Source organism: Carettochelys insculpta, chromosome 3 (genome assembly GCF_033958435.1).
Source record: "Carettochelys insculpta isolate YL-2023 chromosome 3, ASM3395843v1, whole genome shotgun sequence".
Taxonomy (NCBI): domain Eukaryota; kingdom Metazoa; phylum Chordata; order Testudines; family Carettochelyidae; genus Carettochelys; species Carettochelys insculpta.
In genome coordinates, this window is record NC_134139.1 from 140,526,893 (window position 1) to 140,547,484 (window position 20,592).

At 40.5% G+C, this 20,592-nt stretch overlaps 1 protein-coding gene across 1 annotated transcript in view; it reads left to right on the forward strand.

The window, feature by feature from the left end:
- The window catches only part of UBE2J1 (ubiquitin conjugating enzyme E2 J1), a 48,016-nt gene that overhangs the window by 13,560 nt on the left and 13,864 nt on the right, over positions 1 to 20,592 (forward strand). Inside the window, exons 3-7 of the mRNA XM_074988847.1 lie at positions 2,731 to 2,862; positions 4,220 to 4,304; positions 5,616 to 5,721; positions 12,491 to 12,620; positions 15,829 to 15,963. Of these exons, the coding sequence (XP_074844948.1) occupies positions 2,731 to 2,862; positions 4,220 to 4,304; positions 5,616 to 5,721; positions 12,491 to 12,620; positions 15,829 to 15,963 (588 nt within the window). The remainder of the gene's footprint in view (positions 1 to 2,730; positions 2,863 to 4,219; positions 4,305 to 5,615; positions 5,722 to 12,490; positions 12,621 to 15,828; positions 15,964 to 20,592) is intronic.

The following is a 20,592-nucleotide window of genomic DNA, read 5'->3' on the forward strand; positions in this document are numbered from 1 at the left end:
CTCTCTCACCTACAGAAACTAATCCAATAAAAATAGTTTGACTGTTAGTGAGAGAAATGAGCAAAGATGGTCCAGTGAAAGGTACTACTGCTCTCCCTTTCTCTCTCTAATATCCTGTGATTAACATTGCTACAACAATACTTCATACAGTCAAGAATTAAAGGAAGAGTTGCATGCGTTTGAATGTATCAGCATGGTTGCAGATGAAACTGTTGAGGCTGAAGACAGATATGGAATCAAAATTCTCACCTTCTTGGGCCCAACAAGCAGTGACAACGGAGCTACTTCAGCTTCTGGTGAACAAAACAAGCTGGAAGTATTTCTACTGAGTTATAAGGTTTTGGAAGCACTTTATTTAACACACTGAGCTAAGCAATAAGGGAAACTATTGAGAAATTCATATTGCAGTTTGATTGTGTGACCTCATTTGTTACAGATAATGCCACCTACATTGTGAAAGTTTGGGACAGAGAGATGAAACTTTTGTTTTTAAAGGCAGTACATCTGACATGGATTGTGCGTTTGGTTAATCTTGTTGCTGATTTGCGGAGGAAAATACTTTAAAAGTAAATGAATTTGTTGTGACTTTTAGTTATAAACCAAGCTTTCATTGACTGCCTTGCAAGGTAACCACAGCTTTGTATGTTTTTAATTGAAAAAGGGAAAAGTCCTGGCATCCCACCAACCCCTGCCACAATCAGATGGAATATTTGGTTCATAGCACATCTTTATCATGTTGAATGTACTGTAGTTTTTCTTTTATGAAGGGAAGTGATTGTAATAGTAGTTAATGTGTTAGAGGTTAAACTCTGCAAATCTATATATGTGAGAGCTGTGGAGGGCAACCTGTGATGGCCAAACAGTTTGCAGGTTGCCTGCCACTTACTTAAAGCCTCTGGATTGAAGGATTAATAGACTCATAGAACTGGGAGGAACCTTGCAAGGTTATCAGTTTCCAGCCCCGGCACTCCTGTCAGTAACAACTGTCATCTTGACCATCCCTGACAGGTATTTTGTCTAACTTGCTCCTACAAAGCTCCAATGACAAAAATTTCACAATCTCCCTAGGCAATTTATTCCAGTGCTTAGCTGCCCTGACAGGAAGTTTTTGCAAATGCCCAGTGTAAACCTCCCTTGCTGTAATTTAAGCCCATTGCTTCTTGTCCTACTATCAGAGGTAATGAAGAACACTTTTTCTCCCTCTTCCTTTTAACAAACTTTTAGGCATGGAAAGCTGTTATGTCCCTTATATCTTCTTTTCTCCGGACTAAACAAATGTAATTCTTTCAATCATCCCTCACAGGTCATGTTTTCTAGACCTTTAATCATTTTTATTGTTCTTCTCTGGATTTTCTCAAATTTGTCCATATGTTTTCCTGAAATGTGGTGCTCAGAACTGGACACAGACCCTTCAGCCAATCACATTGTGGGGATAGGGATGGGGTTTGGCGGAAGGTGTTCAAAAAGAGTTCCACCTGAGGCCCAGCGCAGAGTAGATTGGAAGAATTACTTCTGTCTTGCTTACAGTGCTCCTGTTAATGCATCCCAGAATCATGTTGTTTTCATCAGTGCCACTATGACCCCTAGATCCTTTGCTGCAGTACTTCTTTCTAGACAACTGTTTCCCACTTTTAGTAATGTAGTTGGAGGTAACAGAAGTTCTATCAAAAGTGATGCTCTCCTAATAAATAATTTATTGTTCCAAATTCTCAGCCACATATAAATGGAAATTCACACAAAAAGATGGCAAAGTTACTTTGCTGTTATAAAGTTAAGTATTCTTCCATTATGATTGTTTAGAAAAAAATATTGTACAGAGAGAATGAAATTCCAAAATAGCTTACTTTGTAATGAAGAGAAAAATATATTGCTATTTTCTACCAGAGAGATAGCCGTGTTAGTCTGTGTCTTTGAGAACAGCAAGAAGTCCTGTGGTACCCTATAGACTAACAGGACTTCTTGTTCTCCTCACTATTTTCTATGCGAACGTTCAGTTTGTGATACGCTGTGGTGTGACTCTGCTTTAACCTGCTGCATATAGACTGTCCATGTGCACTGTGCTGGTGCATACTAACAGCTTGGTCTACTTCCATTTCAAAGAGGAGTAAATTAAAGGACATTAACAAACTGTAGAGTCCTATTTCATATTGCTGCAAACTCAGTGCTCATATAGACCGTCAGCAGAAGCTACATTAGTGCAATGTATATGCACATTTGTTCACACTCAATTGTAATTGTACAGTTTTTTTGTTGCCATGATCATAGTGTGAACTGTGACTGAGCTGTGAATGGTGCATAACATCACGTTGACAAAATCTTATCCATACCCATGAGGTGTTGGGAATAAGACTCCCTTGATGCTGGTATGATAATAACAGGCATACTTGTGCTGCTTACTGTATATGTAAATTTTGTGCTTATTGTAAGCCTGATGTTTGTGATGTTCAGACTAGTCAAAAATGGACTTCAAGAACCATGTAGAAATAGAAATTATAACGAAGTAGTTAAGTAATAACACTTTCAAAGGAAATATATATTGTCCCTTATTTCTAGCTCTGAAATTCTGCACTTTCTTGTAGTAGTTATCCTCCTTTAGCTTTCTTCTCAATTTTAATTTTGATTTTTTTGCTGTTCTACAGAGCTACAGTCTGTTTGTTTTAAAGAGGTAAAGATTATCTGTTTTTATCCTGCTTGGTCTGATGTGCATGCTCTTGTTTTTTTGGTTTTTAGGATAATCTTTTTGAATGGCATTTTACTGTGAGAGGCCCTCCAGATTCAGATTTTGACGGAGGAATTTATCATGGACGAATAGTATTACCACCAGAGTATCCCATGAAACCCCCAAGCATCATTCTTTTAACAGTAAGAGTATTTGTCAGTCATAATTTTTATATGGTCATTTCGATTAGAGTAACTTCAAAAGTCTTAAACAATTAATTTATAGCAATATGAGAGAGGTCACTTAGGCTATGTCTACGTGGCAGAGCTATTTCGGGATACTGCCGCGTTTTTGAAATAATGGGCATGCTATCTCGGCATCCCTGTATACCTTGTTACAGGAAGAGTAAGGGATGCCTTGAAATAGCACATTATTTTGACATTTGTTGCCGTTTAGACAGCACCAAATGCCAAAATAGCCTATTTGGAAATAAACTCAAAATAAGATATACACTTTGTTTAATATATGGAGATACACAACTCATAGAGCTAGAAGGGACCTCAGGAAGTCATCCTGTCCAGTCCCCTGCTCTTTTGGCAGGACCAAGCACCATCCCTTTGTTTTTTTTTAATCTATTTGCCTCAGATCCCCTCAAGGATTGAGCTCACAACGCTGGGTTTAGCAGGCTAATGCTCAAACCACTGAGCTGTTGGACATCTAATTTTAAGTTTAGGGGCGTGGGTAGACATAACCTTAAAGAAAACCACAGAATAGTGGCTTTTTGTTTTGTTTATCCACTTGTATACAGTAATCCCCCAAGATAGCCCCCAATTTAACATGAATTGTGGGGTTGGGGGGTGGTTTGGGGTGTGGGAGGGGTGCAAGGGGGTTAAGCTGGTGATGGAGGTTGGGGCTGGGGCCATGGGGATAGAGGGGCCAGGGCGCCTGACAGTGGCTGGAGCCTGGGTGTGCAGTGGAGGCTAGACCACCCCCGCCCGTGGTGGCACTCGGGAAGAGCTGGCTACCGCTGGCTCTGTTCCCCTTTGACAGGGGGATCACCTCCCCCCTGCACCTCTGCAGCTGTCTGGGGCTTGAGTACAGGCCCCCTCCCATTGTACTGATGTGAGATACGTGTATGTCGAATGCACATGTCTTGAGGGTTTACTGTATGCACTGTGAGTCGAGGTCAGCTGTGTAAGAGCAGGGTCACGTACTCTGGATTCATGTACTGAGACCTTACTGCATCGGCACATGGGAGTAAATGAAATTTGAAGACTATTTATGTAGGATTATATACATTATGGAAAATCCGCCATCAAGAGTGAAGTTAACTTAGTGGTTTGACCATCAAAAGAGGAGGAAAAATATTTCAGCAACTCTAATCTAGCTCTATATTATTGTCATTTGTGAACTTGTTACATGATGTTCGTGTACAGATTTATTTGAAAAGGTTTTTACAGCTTAATTTTTTTTGGTGGAAGCTAGTGTAACAAGGAATATCTGGGTTGAAGAATATCTTTTTTTTTTTTTTTCTGTCCCCCGTGATTCCTTTCCTTGTAGGCCAATGGCAGGTTTGAAGTAGGAAAGAAAATTTGTTTAAGCATCTCAGGACATCACCCGGAAACATGGCAGCCTTCATGGAGTAGTGAGTATTATATTCAATGGAATTTTTCTTCAGCAAAACGTTGACAGATACCAACAAAACTACTTCTCAGAATTATTCTCTGTGAAAATATTCATTATCTTGTCTGTTTTTACTGTGCTCCTGAGCATATTATTTCAGCACATTGCTTGATAATGGGCTCTGATGATATACAGATGAATTGCTTCTACTTACTCCCCTGACTTCAAGGAGACACTGGAAATAGCAGGATGTCAGCTTCTGACCCTTAAAGAGAAATAAGTAGAATGGAGGGATGAGGCACACTGTTTTAATGTTATAATTTCCCCTGGATAATTGGGTAACTAATTTTTTAGATTAATGCATTTCTGTTAAGCTCATTTGAAGTTCCTTTGTAAAGAAATCTTCTATGAATTGATAGTGGAATCAGTATTTTCTTATGCTGTTTACTGATCACAGGACTATAAAAAAATCCAGTATGTGCTGAATGCCAACTAATTGTGTTTCTCAGTGGGTAAAGTAAAGCCTAAGTCGGAACCTTGGCTGGTGCTGTGAGTGCTTCCTCTCCTGTTTTAAGTATTCATTAGCACTTTTTATTCAGGTTAGCAAGAGCTGGCCTTTAGGATCTGAAAACTCCAAAGCTTTTCCCCAGTTCCATTTTGGCACCCACATGGATGTCCATATTCATCTCAATTTTTAATCAAAATAAGAAAAACAAACACTGAGTTTGTGGGGGTCACCTTAGTGTAAATTAATCACTCAGGTTGAAAGTATGTCATCCTAAAGTAGAATACACAACATGGGTTATTCATAGTTTCTGCCATAGTTATCTAGAACTAAACTTTGGGCCTTGTATATCTCATGATCGTAAGTCATGTGTCCCTCCCATTTTTATTATTTTTTTTTTTTTGTGGATGCTAGGTCTGTGGCTACCACTGACTCTAGGATGCCCTGAGTTCTGAGGATAGTATGATTTCTCTGCTAAGTTGCCAGGAGAGACTAGTGCAAGCAGAGATATTTAATTCTGCTTTGGCTTGGCTGTCTGCAACTGTGCAGTAAGAAGGTTGTCTCCCTTCAATTTGAGCAACTACAGCATAATGGAAGGTGGAACCTGGACTCTCACTCACCTTCAATAGTACCCTTCCTCAGTCTTGTGAGAGGACATGATTGTTGATTTGGGTGTGATTACAAGAAATTTTCTTCAGAAAGAATGGAATCTTACAGGCAAAACTCACTATTTTTTTTCTTCTTTTCAAAGTCTAGACTCCAGTTCAGTAACACTTCTGGGAAAAACTTGGTCTGATTTTTTTTTTTTGATTCTCTCCCCAATTTCAGTAAGAACAGCTTTACTAGCCATTATTGGTTTTATGCCAACCAAAGGAGAGGGAGCCATAGGATCCCTAGACTACACACCAGAGGAAAGAAGAGCACTTGCCAAGAAGTAAGTCTTATTTTTAACATCTCCAACAATCTCTAATATAAAAATCATAGCTCTGTAGGAAAGAGGATTTCCTTTCCTCTAATTTGAATAATGTTTTGTAGGATTGTCAGTTGTAAATAAGCAACATTTATATCAGGATTATAGTTATTAACTTATTTCTTCAGGGCCAGTAGTATGTTTGTACCATTGTGATTGCATACCTTGTCTTGTTTCTTTGCCCAAAGTTTGTTTTCCCTTTATGAACTTTTAAGTCCGTGAAGATTTTGTTTGCACACCAGGCTTATAGGCTGTTATCTTATTACATATAAAATTTACGAGAAAATGATAGGAGTGGTACTACCATCTGTATATTTCTCACTGCAGCCCAACAGACTGTCTCGCCAAATGATTTCTTTCTACAGGTTGAACCTCTCTAGTCTGGAACTTTCTTATTTGGCAACATCCATAATCCAGTGTAATTTTAGTTAACTGGGTGACCACTTATCATAGGTGTGGCCAAGTTTCCCATGGTCCCATAAAGTTTGTTTACAGCCACCAGTCTTGGCTCTCAGTGTTCTGTGCTGTTGTTTAGCTGTAATTTACCCCAAATGTCTTCTAAGAGCCCGGTGAGCAGTGGAAGTGTTGGTAATGTGCTTGACAATATTGACCTCTTGTGTCTGGCAAATTCTCTCATTCACCTCTGGTCAGATCCCAAGGGTGCCAAACTAGAGAGGTTCAACCTGTAATACAGAAGTAAAATGAACATGAGATTTTTCAGGACCATTGTCTGTTTTCAGATGTCTAATTGGAGAATTAGGGAAGTTGACCAGTGGATCTTCACTTTTCATATCAAGGCAAGAGATCTGCTGAACACCCTCAGAGCTGCGTAACTGAATCAATTTGAGATTCCAGTTCCAGTGAAGGAAAACTGTAAATTGCTATTTTACCTCAATGGTGAAATGGTTCTTTGGAATCATTGCCTTTATGTGTCATAGTAGGACTGATTAATAAATATAGCTATTAGAAGCAGGTAGTAAATCTGTTGGTGAAAAGATTTCTCCTTCACAGCAGTCTCTCTTAAACAACAACCCTTTATTCTCTTCCGTGCCTTGCCATTTAGATTTCCAGGCATATCCAGCCAAAAAGACCTAAAATCGCAATAGAAGGTTCATATGAATTTCCATTTCTGGGGCGGGGGGGGTCAAGAAAAAGCTTGTGTTTTACCTAGCACTGAGAAAAATCTTTCAGATATTGTTTAAAAGATGCTCTGTGCACAGTGTCTAGACTGGTATGGACCCAATTACCTGTTGGTACTTTCTAGGATTTTTTGCTGATGGAAAACATTAGGGTATGTATTTGCAAAGTACTTACCAATAGGTTGTGCGCGCATATTTGATATCTTACATGGCTAGAGATCTGTGGAAAAATTTTCAGGATGTGCTGATCACCCTTTTTGACCAGAAATTCATTTAATGAAAATCCCTAAAGAAAGTAGACTGTGGTCTTTTGGTATTTGGCTTCCTTGGGTACTCTTAAATAAGACTTTTAAATAAAGTCATGCTTTCAGATGTGACAACTCTTGAGATAATGTGGTTGAATGAACAATTTGAAGTGTCCTAAGTTTCACCCTCTCTACTTGTCCATTCTAAAGGATTGATTCAGTAGAGTAGTGTTTGAGGTAAGGACTTGGCATACTAAAAATGAACAAAAGACTGTTGCTTAGAGATTTATTACCTAAACACTGCTGGGATGCACAGGGGGTCATTGATTCCACTTGCTAACAGTTTTGAGAGTGCAGCTGGAGGCAAGAAGGTCAGTATCTCAGTGCCTTGGCATGCAGGCAATATGGAAAGTTCAGCTTCATTCCAGAGACAACGTGCAATACATGCAAGATAATAAGAAAAACTTTCAAAATAGAGCATCCAGGAACTGCAGGTTCTGTTGTGACAGTGAATAGTTGGTACTAGTATCTGTCATCAATCAGACCAACTTGCTTGAGCAGGAATGTCACCCTCACCATATAGATTTGAGAGTATAGTCAGTGATATGCTCAACCATCTAGTGGGGAGAGGGCTGGGGGTCTGGATCAGTTTAGCTTTTATTTCAACAAGGATGTTGAGTACTGCGGCATCAGTTACTCACTGTTGCATTAAAGACTTGCTCTTGCTTCTGCAACTTCCTTCTTTCCTGATACCCACATTGCCTCTCTTCAGACCATTCTAACTGCATTTTAAATGTTCTTTATTATCCATTACACTGATCTTCCTTGTCTATTCCTCTGATCATACAGTAAACCCTCGCTCTAATGGATTACTCTGGGGGAGGGCTTCTGTTAAAACCAAAAGTCCTTTATATCTGAGGGTTTACTCTGAGCGTTTGCTTCTCTGGCTATGAGCTGCCTGTGCTCAGGGCAGAGCGTGGGAGCTTCTGAGGCTCCCAGCTGCTCACGCTCATGGCAGAGCATTGCAGCTCCCCTGACTCTGAGCCACTGCTGTCGTGTTTGCACCCTCCCACCCCCCTCTGCACGACTGGGACCACCGCAGCCACAAGGGCCATGGCTGGGATCAGTGCTGTGGATCTCAGCCACAGGGTGTGGGGACACGGCAGCAGTGGCTCTCTGAGCTACGGCCAGGGACCCCTCAGGTGCGGTGGTCTGAGCCCCAGGGCGTGTAGGGGGACATGGCAGCGACAGTTCTCCAAGCTGTGGCCAGGAACCCCACGGCTGTGGCGATCCCTGCCATGGGGGGAATGGTGGCGTCTCTGGTGAGTCACCATTTACAGTACTGTAGAGTACAGTACAGTACTCTACTTTCTTTGAGGGGGAGGCTAGCGAACATCCATTATTACCAACGTCCAGTAAAATGAGGTCCACTATATCGAGGGTTTTCTGTGTGTCCTTGTCTTTTAACAGGCTTCAGCATTACTACTACATCAGGTTCAAGCTTCCTTTTCTCACCATTAAGTCCCTTAACAACTCGTGTGTGGGAGAAAACCTGTTTCTCTTCCTTTGTTTAATCAGACTTGTATACCGTAATATTAGTGGGTATCCATAATTCCTAAAGTAATGTTCATACACACGTTTCACGCTGATATTAATCACCAGCTTGTCATTAACTTTCACAAAAGCCTCACTTTTGATAAATGCTAGCAGGGCCCGTTCCTTTGTGGTGGCAACAGCTGAAGTGCTCCACCAGCAGCTCCAGCCCTCGGGACCCGGTCGGGAGAACACTGGCAGCCCCGTGGCCAGCAGATGGCCAAGACGCTGAGCCCCGTCGGCAGCTCCAGCCATGTGGACTGGGCCGGGGGAGACCTGGCAGCTCCAGCCCCCGGGATCTGTCTGGAAATGGGGCAACCCCAGCAGCCCTGGGGCCAGGAGCCAGCAGGAGCATGGAGCTCTGCCAACAGCCCTGGGGCTGGAAGCCAGCTGGGGCGCAGAGCTCCACCAGCAGCTCCAGCCCCAGGGACCTGGCCAGGGTGGGAAAGATGGACAGCTGGTTGCCTCTCCTTTTATAATAGCGTAGGTTGCTAAGATGACTAAGATTTTGTCATGGTTATTTTTTGTAAAAGTCAGGGACAGGTCATAGGATTCTGTCAATTTTTTTTTTTTTTTTGGTCCTGTGACTTGTCCCTAACTTTTGCTAAAAATTAATTTTGACAAAATAGGGGCTTGAGCACCTGATTGTGGCTGCAGGAGGGAATTACAGCCAAAGGGACCTGGAAAGCAGGGGTGGGGTGGTACCTGCAGGTGAATTTGGGGTAGTGTGGGCCACCTATTCTCCCCCCACCCCACCTGCTCTCCTTCCTGCTTTATACCCCAATCCTTTGCCCAGCTGCACTGTAACTCCTTCCCAGATTCCACATGCCAGCCTTGAGTCCTGTCCTGAACACTAAGTCCCTAACTCTATGCCAGCCCCCACACTCTCATCCAGAGCTCCAGCACTCGAGCTGCTTGCCCTGCTAGAACTCACACCCCAGTCCTGGGCCCTCCCCTGCACACAACCTCCTGCCCTGATCCTGCTGTCACACTCCAAACCCCTTGTCCCCTGCCTGGAGCCCCCTCCTGTGCACCAAAACTTCATCCCCAGCCTCACCGTAGAGCCAGCAGTAGCAGACAGAGCCCTCATCCCTCCAAACTCTGAGTCCTCTCCCACTCTCTGAACGTTGCCCTCACCCCTAACAACAGATGGTCCATGCTCAGAATGAATTACGCACTAATATGAAAATGTGTTACACATCATCTCCATATTGGTGCACATAACAAAATTCATTTCACACATGGACATAAAAATTAGAGAGACACTGCTTCACAGGTAAATTAAATTTCTCCCATTTCTGTTACTCCATTTGTGAGGATTATCCAGGTCTTCTTGTAGAAAGCCTCAGTGTCTTTCCGGGTATTGAAGTTAGGCTGATTGGCCTGTATTTCTCTGGGTCCTCTTTGTTCACCTTTTAAAAAATAGGTATCAAAGATTTGCTCATCTCCAATCCTCTGGCTCCTCACTGGTCTTCCATGAGCTTTGGAAGGTAACCACTACTGATTCCAAGATTGCTTCAGCTAGCTCCTTATATGCTTTTGGGTGAATTTCATGAGGTCTTTCTGAATTGAATAAACATAAGTTATATGAACCTTCTTTAATCTGTTCTTTTTATTAGGGTTTGTGTTGCCTCCTCTTTCTTGTAAATATTGTGTTGAACAGCTAGTTACAACCAACGTTTTTAATGGAGTGACACAATGCAAACACTTCAGCTTTCTTGATATTGTCTGTTTATAGCTCTCTTCGCCTGCTGCGCTGTGATTTATCTCTTGATCCTAATATATTTATAGTACCCTTTTTTAAACGGAATTCCTTCTTTTTGCCTTTTATATTCGTTGCCAGGTGTAAATCATTTTGTGCCATAGCTTTTTGTGTTTTGTTTCTATGAGCATGCACTGTTATTTTTCATTCGTTCTCAACAATTTTTCCAGTTTTGAACTTTTTGAGGGATTCCTTTTTATTTTGGGGCCATTATAGAGCTCCCCTGGGGGGGCCATATTAGCTGCTTGCTGTTCTTCTGTTATTTGGCACTTTCACCTTTAACAATATCTGTTTCTGAAACTGCCATCTCTCCTGAACTTCTCCTTTTTCCCTTGCACTTTTTCTCCCATGGGATCCTATCTAGAAAGTCCATTGTCATTATTCTCCTCTTCTTATTTTTTCCACTCCTTAGAATCATGAAGTCTATTATTTTGTTATCACTTTTACCTAAGTTGCTGTCAGCCTTCACATTCACATCCAATTCCTCCATGTTTGTCAAAGTCAAATCTAAAATATCTACCTCTGTGGTTACTTCCTCTACTTTTTAGATCAAATTGTCCCCCACACGTTCCAAGAACTTAATGGACATTTTGTAATATTTTCCATCAAATATTTGGGTAGTTGAAGCTTGCTGTTACTACCAGATTATGTGTGTTAGATATTTGTATGTTCTAGAAATGCTGCTGCTGCTTTCTGATTTGGTATTTTACCATGATGTTGCCTCTCTTTTTTTCGTCCTGCCTTTTATCTTCACCCAGAGGCTTTCAGCTGGTCTACCTCTTGAGCTTCTGGACTCAGAACAAGTGTATACATCCTTGATATAATGCAGTAACACCTCTCTTTCCTCCCATCAGTCCTTTACAAACAAAATAATATTCCTCTATATTAGTATTCTAGTCATGAAATCTATCCAACCAAATTGATGCCAATTAAATCTAAATTTTGCGTGTGTACTAAGACCTTCAGTTCTTCCTGTTTATTCCCTTACTGCTGGTATTTGTGTGTAGGCTTGTAAGATGTTGATAAGACCCCCACAATGTTTTTCTTCTTGTTGACTTTCGGAACCTATTCTAATTTTGCATTCCCATCCCCAGCTTCCAGCTCTCCATCAAGATCACAATTTTTATACTTATCCTGTGGTTTTTGTTATTTGCCCCGTATAAACCTAGTTTAAAGCCCTCTTTTCTATATTGGCAAGTTAGTGTCTGAACATATTTTCCCTTTTCTTCATCTGGTTGTCACCATCTCTTTCTTCCAGTTTTCCTTCACAAGAGTGTCTTATGGATAAGGAAGCCCAAGCTTCATAATTCATTAACTTTCTTGTTATTTTTTAAACTTCTGTGGAGAAATATAAAATTTACTGTAATGACTTCTGTGTATTTTTAATGGGTTAATTTAAAAATAATATCATGACTACATCTAAATAAGTACCATTTGATGTATGAAGTATGTGGGTTTTGTTTTTTTTTTTTTTTTTTGCAGAGGTCTATCTTTGAAACTGTGCTATTCCCATCACATAATGACAGAGCCCTCCCCCCATCATATATATGAAATGTAATAGAGTGAACACTAGACGGGGAACCCTATTTCAGAATTTAGTGGGTATAAAGTATCTATGTTGCAATACCATGGCTTTTTGCATTTAGTGTTTTGTTAGTTCTGATAATTTATTTGTACCAGAGATAAAATAGACATTCATAATGTTGATAGTATTGTTAATATAATCAGAGGACAGAAACATTATGAAATCTAGGAGTAAATATTTTCCAAAGCTACAAAAAGGAAAGAGTGTATATAATTTTAACCCCAAATATTTCAGCACTGCAGCCAGTGATAGTTGCTACAAATCGATAGCATGCTTTACTTGTTAATTGATTTTTGCTAACTTTAGCATCCCAAGCATTTTGTTAGATTGTCCTATCAGTGTTTCTTGTTTTTCAAGAAAAAATGTTTAAAACAAGAAAATGTCCATTTAAAACTATTTTACTTATTAGGTCACAGGATTTCTGCTGTGAGGTGTGTGGCTCAGCAATGAAGATAAGCCTGTTACCATTAACATCAGGAAGTGCTTCAAGGGAGGCTGACAAAGAGGCCAAGGAACTTGCCAGACAAATTAGCTTCAAGGTAGATTGAGTACTTGTCATTTTTGTTTGATTGCTTCATTTCAAGAAGCTGCAAGTGTAGCATTGCTACAAGGAAACAAAAACTTTGAGGACAGATTTACATTGTAACATAGCAGCATAGTGTTCCTCCCCCAACGCCTCTTGCAATCTGACAGGTGAAAGAGATTGAATATTGAAAATTAGTCTAGTATGGGTAGGCCTCTTACCAAGAACGACTGTTTGAGTTGTCCAGTAAAATCAGACTTCTGCTTCACTAAATATGATCCTGAGAAAGTATCATTTCTTGCATGCGCAACATATTTGTCACTAAACCCAGGAAAGCGAACCACTGAGGAAGTCTGTTGTATATGGAGGCAAGACTTTCTTAACTGTATATAAAGATAGACCTCAGTGTTGCATCTTAAGCAAAAGACTACTAATTGCCTTCACTGTTATCTAAGTATCACGCTATATTTCTAGTAGCACCATTCTCCCTAGCATTTTGCTACAATACTGATTTGGTCTAGAATCAAAGTAAAGATTACCACATGTTGAAATCTATGACAAGACTGCCAAAGCCAGGAGTACCTTCTGACTTGCCTGGCTCATAGCACCAGGTCAGGTGGTAGAAGATGGTTGTTTTCTTATAAACATTTGTCTGATATGGAATACTTTTTTGGTGTGTGTGTAAACATGCAGAAATTGTTAGAATTATGATGGAGTGTAAGAATCATTAGGATTTTTAATAATGGATGCATTCCATGTTGGCATTTGGAATAAGGAAGAGCTGTTGCTATACACTCAGGAAGAGTCTCTGTCTTCTCTAAATCCTATGTCCAAGTTCTGTTCCCATGTAATGCATTGTATACCATTCTACTGTTGTGCTGACCTATATTTGTGCCAGCAGTATATTTGCTATAACTGAGCTACAAAAAGTCAACTTACCTAAATGTGAAGGGAGTGCTATATATTGATGAGACAATCAGTGAGCTAAAGATTCATTCCAATTTTAAAAATAAAAGGAATAATTTCTAAAACACTTGACTTGTTAAGTGTTCAGGATCTTGTAGTATTAGACTGAACAGCAAGGCATAATCAACGCAAGAGAGAGAAATGGGTTACATTTTAAATGTCAAGAAATAAGCTCTTGTAGTTTATATGGCTTGTTGTTTCTTAATCGCTTGCTTGTAGTTTTTAGTACTACTAGTTATATTTACATTAAAACACATATATTAAATAAGATTGGAGAAAGCAAGTTCGGTAGTTTGAGATTCAGACACAGGATGTGGAAGCGTAGTATTGCCCTGTACCAAAACACTTTATCTGCACTTCATGCTGTGAGTAAAATTGATTCAGGCCAACTGTTTTACTCATAGTTATGTGCAATTAGTAAAGTACTCAGGTCAAGAGAATAGTACTACAGGTTGAACCTGTTTATTCTAGCTCACTCTCATCCTGCCATATCCATAATCCAGCATGATTTATAGTTAGCTGGCTGACCACAGACTTGGCTGATAAAGTTCCCCATGGGTCTATAAAGTTTGTTTGCCACCACCAATCCTGGCTCTCAGTGTTCTGTGTTGTTGTTTAGCTGTTAATTTACCCTGAAATGTCTTCCAAGAGCTCAGTAAGCAGTGAAGTGTTGATAATGCTGCTAGACAACATTGACCTCCCATGATCCAGCAAATTCTTTCATTTGGCACTTGTCAGGTTCTAATGATGCCTGACTAGAGAGGTTCCACCTGTACTTTTTTTCCCATCCTTATGACCCCATTACACCATCAATGTGTTGCTTTCTCTTGAATCTTCAAAGCAAGAATACCATTAAACATTCAGTACTTGTTAATGTTACACATTTTATAGAAGCTAAGAAACAGTTAATATTTTGGTTTTCTCTGATCCCCTTTGTATGGAAAATTAAGGGCCTAAGCCTGTAATGTGCTGAATGCCTCTTGTTCCCATTTGTATCAATTAGGTTGTAGAGCAGCAGTTCCCAAACTATGTTCTGGTGGAACACTGGTGTTCCGCGAGCTGTGGCAAAGTGTTTTGCCATTGAAATTGAGTAATGGTGGTCTCTTCCCCATTCTCAGGGGGAAAAAATAATTTTTTGGATGTTTTGTCTGTCATCCTTGCTATATTTGTTTTGTTAATGTCTGTTTTCATTAATATTTGTTGAGTTGCATGTACTGTATAGTAATTTAATTAATATTATTATAAAATATTTTCCATTACTAATGTTCCTCATAATTAGCATGATGATGTATAAAAGACAAAGTGTTCCGCAGAGAGCGCTGTGATGTCCAAGTGTTCTACGACCGGAAAAAGTTTGGGAACCACTGTTGTAAAGTACTCAGCATCTCACAAGATAGTCTAATAATGTAGATTATAAATAATTTAGTATTCTTGAGGCGTAGGGATGTTATATCTTTATGAAATTAAGTATAGTTTGAGTTTCCTCTACTCTAGGATAACAGCCCCTAAAAATTTCTGTTCCAGATCTGAGTTCGCTAAAGATATTTTTTGTGTTTCTATAATTTAAATAACTGCTGTTAGTCCCATCATGACTGATTGTGGAAGAGAAACAAGGCTTAGAAAGTTGATTTTTGCATTGGTCCAATTCAGCCTTTTCAAGCGAAAGCTGTTGCAGTAGAAGGCAAGATGGATTAATGTTTAGGGGAAAGCATTTATATATGTAATACATTAGAAAAAACTACTCAAAAACAACCTATGCTTTTGTAAGGATTCACCAAAGTGCTGTTAAAGTGAGTGAGGCCATGTCAAAAATAAAGCTTTAAAAAAAGTTTGGCATTTTTAGGGTAACATTTTCCCTCTCTGAAGAATGCTCCCAAATTTTCCTTATATCTCTTTTGAATGTTAAGATCCACTAGGATATACATGCAAGAGAAGCTAAGAATCATAAATGAGACTTCAGGTTTTTTATTTGTTATTTATCAGTAGACTTAATCCTTGTGAAAACTGTTCAGAACTGCAGCACCTCAGTAAATTCCAGAAACATGGTATATAGCTTATGCACTATATGCATGTATTCTGTTAATCTCTTAAGTTGTATATGTTGAAACAGATACTCCCTAATAGATCAAATAAACAGACTGTGGAATACATAGTGGTGTAAGAATATGTAATAAGGTATACCAACAAATGAATTATACATTATAGTATTATAATTAATATGATCTCTCATCTGAAATGTACAAATGTATTCCCTTTAGGCTGAAATCAGTTCATCCAGAAAGTGTATTACTGAATCTACAAACACATCGGAATTGAGCCACTCAGCCACTTTACCTGAGCTTCGACAGGATGGTATTAGTAGAGCACTACAGAATCCAACCATGAGTACAATGGTATGATACATGTTTGCTAAATCTTGTTAGAAGTGAGTGCATTCACAGTTGGAGACCAGGATGTGAAAACTGAGCAACGTATAGACATGCCTAGAGAATTATGAGATTTTCTTCAAGACTGTGGAATGCACAGTGGTGTAAGAATGTGTAATAAGGTATACTGATAGATGAATTTCCTTTATTGATATGATGGTCGTGAAAAAAACTTATCTTTATACATTAAACTCTTGAAATCAATACTTTGACTGAAGAGCAGGCCACAGAATTGACTGTAAGTAAGCGAAGAGAGAAATTCTGTGGAGAGAGCACATGTCAACTGTATTAAAAAATGGACCTGAGTCACCAATGACTAATGGGACTAATTATGCTTACATGAATGAAAAGCAACGAAGGGTCCTGTGGCACCTTATAGACTAACAGAAAAGTTTAGAGCATGAGCTATCGTGAGTTAACTCACTTCTTCAGATGCTGGTCTGGTCAGATCCAGACTACAGATCCGGACTAACACAGCTACCCCTCTGATACATGAATGAAAAGATCACTGATGTTGAAATATTGCTTATTATCCTCCAGCCTCTCCAATTGTCCCACCATGTGAGCTCATACATTTCCCACTATTACCTTTCCTGGGACACAGTCTATGTCTTTTCCTCCTTCTGTGTACAACAAAGATCTAATTTCCTCAGTTCTTAGGTAGAGCCATGGTTGGCATTATTACACTTTCAGCCCCTATTCTTTCCCAAATTCGCTGGCCTTGTCTAGGCTAAGATTTAAGATGTAATGTTAGCACTTGATATTGGAATATCCTAGCCTTTATTTTGATGCTCCTAGAATATTAAAGACAATTGTGCCTTACCCACTTTGGGCTCTTAAAAGGTGTTAATTAGCATGTATTATGTAATCTTAAATTCTAGTATAGACAAGGCCTTAGAGTAGGCTGTCCATAAAAGCTGTATTAACTTATTGACCTTACACTGAAAGTTTAATTTACCTACTCTAAACTGATTCTGATCCACTGTTTGTCATTCCTAAGTTAAGTTTCAAGATGGAAACTTCAGCCTTGTCTTTTCTGCTGCCCTTGGTACGGCTGGTCACTTATTTATTCTTGATATCCTGCTTTTTGAGCTTCTGTGGGACTGACAGTCCTATTTTAGTACTGCTCCTGGTGTTTCCCCGCTTCGTTCCCTCTCTGCTGGATTCCTCTGGGCTCTGTTTTTAACCTTCCTCTTTTCCCTCTGAATCCTGTCCTTGGGCAGCTTCACTAAGTTACATGGGTTTAATTATCAACCCTATACTTATATCTGTTAAATAAACTTCTCGACTGTGGCTACACTAGCTCCTGCCTTTCAAAAGGGGGATGCTAATGAGCCACTTTGGTAGATGCTAATGAGGCACTGCCATGAATATGTAGCGCCTCATTAGGATAATGGCAGCTGCATGCTTTTCGAAAGTGCTGCTTTCGAAACACATGCTGCTCATGTAGACAGGGGCCTTTCAAAAGGACCCACCCCAGATTTCAAAAGCCTCTTTTTCCCGAAACCAGATGGGAAGAAGGGGCTTTCAAAGTCTGGGGGTCCTTTTGAAAGGCCCCTGTCTACACGAGCTGCGTGCGCTTCAAAAGTGGTACTTTCGAAAAGCATGCAGCTGCCATTACGCTGATGAAGGCTGCATATCCGTGGCAGCACCTCATTAGCATCTGCCAAAGTGGCTCATTAGCATACCCCTTTCGAAAGGTAGGAACTAGTGTAGCCACGGCCCTTAGTTTAGATCTCTCTTCTGCATTTCGGTTTTTGAACCTTTTTGTCTCAGTGATATCTCTTCGATTATAAGATATTTTGAGATGGGGACCATGTCTTTCTGATAGAGGGAGAAGTTATGATTGGGGCTTCATTCATCTGGATGTCTTAACATAGTCGAAACAGAGCTCTCAATCTTTTCTCCTCAAGTACCTCCACTAGGAGATTGTGTTTTTCTACTTTGCCCATCCTTTGCTTTCTTCCTTGGGGTCATAATAAAAATCATGGCACTTCCATAACATTTATCAGAAACTCACCCTTTGCTGACCATCTGTCAGCTGATGGAATGGCTAATCAGGATAGTGCTTAGTGCCAGAAGGAGTCCCTTTTACATCCAAGTCTTTAACTGCTAGGACAGACTGTCCCTTCACAGCGGGCAGCCAGGGTGGCTGATGGATGCCCCAGGAGTTTGCCTCTTGGCAGGTGGCCAAATTCAACGCCCAGTTTCCAGCACACTAGCACCACCGACCATAAAGGGTTAATTAGCCAAAAGCCAGCTCAGGTTCTTTGGTTGTGTATGGCTCAGTGCAGTTGCTGGAGGAGTCAGGCTTAGCATAGTGGTTGCTATGATTTATTACAGTGAAAAGTTTAGCATGTAAGAGATGTGAACTTACAGGTAATTTAGATTATTAAACTTAACTTTAGTTACAAAAATGACACTTAACCTATTAAATGCATGGAAAATAATACACAGAAGGTACAATTCTCACCCCTGCATCATCCGACTCCGGCGTTGCCAGGGTCTGTCGCTCAATCCCTCGGGAAGAAGAGTACGAGGAGGGCGTCCCCTTACCTCGGGCGGCAAAGGCCCGTCCTGACCAGCAGGTTAAGCAGTTACAGCTCAGCTCATGTCTGCTGCTAGGCCCTACTTTATACCCCTTGGGTAATGTACACATCTTTCTTAACATCAGTTGTGCTGGGACGTCTCAGTGATGCCAGTCTCAAAAGACGGTTACTAGATTAATTTGCATTTGTTAGGTGAAGATAGCCGACTGTTAGCCGAATCATTAAGACAGAACATTCTTTTCACATGGGCGTAGGATTCCTCTCCTGGAATATTATGTGGGCGTATCACTATCCATACTGTTCGAGGGCAGCCCGAGGCCCCTGGCTCCAGGAACAGCCTGCTTGTCCCCTTTGTCTATTCTTCTGTGCTTCCCATGGTTTCGATGACTTAGCACATCTGTGCCTTGAAGTAGTTACAGTGAAGGAGGGAAAAAAAGGGTGGGGGGGGGGTTTGTCTGGCTACGCCATCCCAACAGCAAAATTACTTAGCTGCGTGCTAATCATCAGATGCAAATATTGCACTCTCTTCATAAATCTTTAAGCAAACTTGCTTGTGGTGTACATGCCCACATACCACCAATCTGTCCAGAACGTTTGCTGCTAACATCTAGTCTAGAATTGATCTGTCACACAACCTGGAAGGCCTAAATGCAATGGAACCAGAGCAGTTTTTATTGTGTTGGTGGGAGGCAGGCTGGAGGAAGTCTGTACACAGTCTGCACCTCCTGGGCATGGCCAACCTTTTTATGGGGAGTCAAAGCATCTAGCTGATTGCACACTGATGAATGCTGGTCTGATAAATCCAGAACTATACAGATCCACCACATACAGAGACATGTATACAGCTGCTATAGAGTTACTGCATTCTTTGGGCTACAGTAGTGACTGAGGAGTACAGTCTGTTATGAAAGGTTCTGATTTTCAACACACAGAGGCCGTTTCTACACAGGCCACTTGCTAATACATGGAGCAAAAGATGCTAATGAGGTGTGGATGCAAATTCCCCATGCCTCATTAGCATAATGTCACGTGATTTGGAGTCTGGAAGACCATTCTTCTGGACTCCAAAATGCTGTGTAGAAGTGCAGCCCCTGGGGGGGGCTTCTGGAGGGACGTGCTTCTTCCAGAGGCGGCTTTTTCCCAAAAATTTTTGGGAAGAAGAAGCACGTCCTTCTGGAAGCCCCCCCGGGGGCCGCGCTTCTAGATGGTGTTTTGGAGTCCAGAAGAACGGTCTTCTGGACTCCAAATCATGTAAGGTTATGCTAATGAGGTGTGGTGAATTTGCATCCATGCCTCATTAGCATCTTTCATTCCGTGTATTAGCATGCCACTTCTGAAGGAAGCAGCCTGTATAGAAACGGCCAGAATGTTTACCTAGGCTGGATATTGAAGAAGACTTATCCCTTAGTTGCTTGTGCATTTAATTTAACAATGCCAAAAGATGCTCCTTGTGATAATGTCACATAGGGAAACAAAAGTGAAAGAGTACCTCCCAGGTGTAGAGACTTAAGTGTGAAGTGCCAGAGGCTAATATTTGAAGTGGATACCATATAGGGAGGGAGTCTTTGTGGTTTGTATGAGAAAAAAGATAACATGCTGAGCAAATTGAAGAAAAGTCTGTTTCTGAAAATTAGAGCTAAGTGACCTACCTAGGTTTGCCGAGCAGTCAGTGGCAACACTGGGACTAAAAGCCAGATGTCCTGACCCTCAGTCCTGTTTTTTGACCACAAGAGCAGCCTTTCTCTTTTCCCGTTTCTTCCATTAATTGCTTGCTAAAATAAATGATTTTCTTCTGGTGTTGCTATATGCAGCAGCAGGTGGAAAAAAGATACACAAACACTTGTGATATCTGGATATTACTGGAGTTTAGGAAGATTTCAAGAAAGTTATCCTTTTACGTACTGTACCAGAGTGTGATATTCTTATGTACAACAGGCAAAATAGATGTCTCTTGTGATGTGCAGATTTTTTAATTAACTAAGATTATGTTCCCATTTTTATAATCTCTGAAATAAATTTGGCTACATAATTTAAAATATTAATTCTT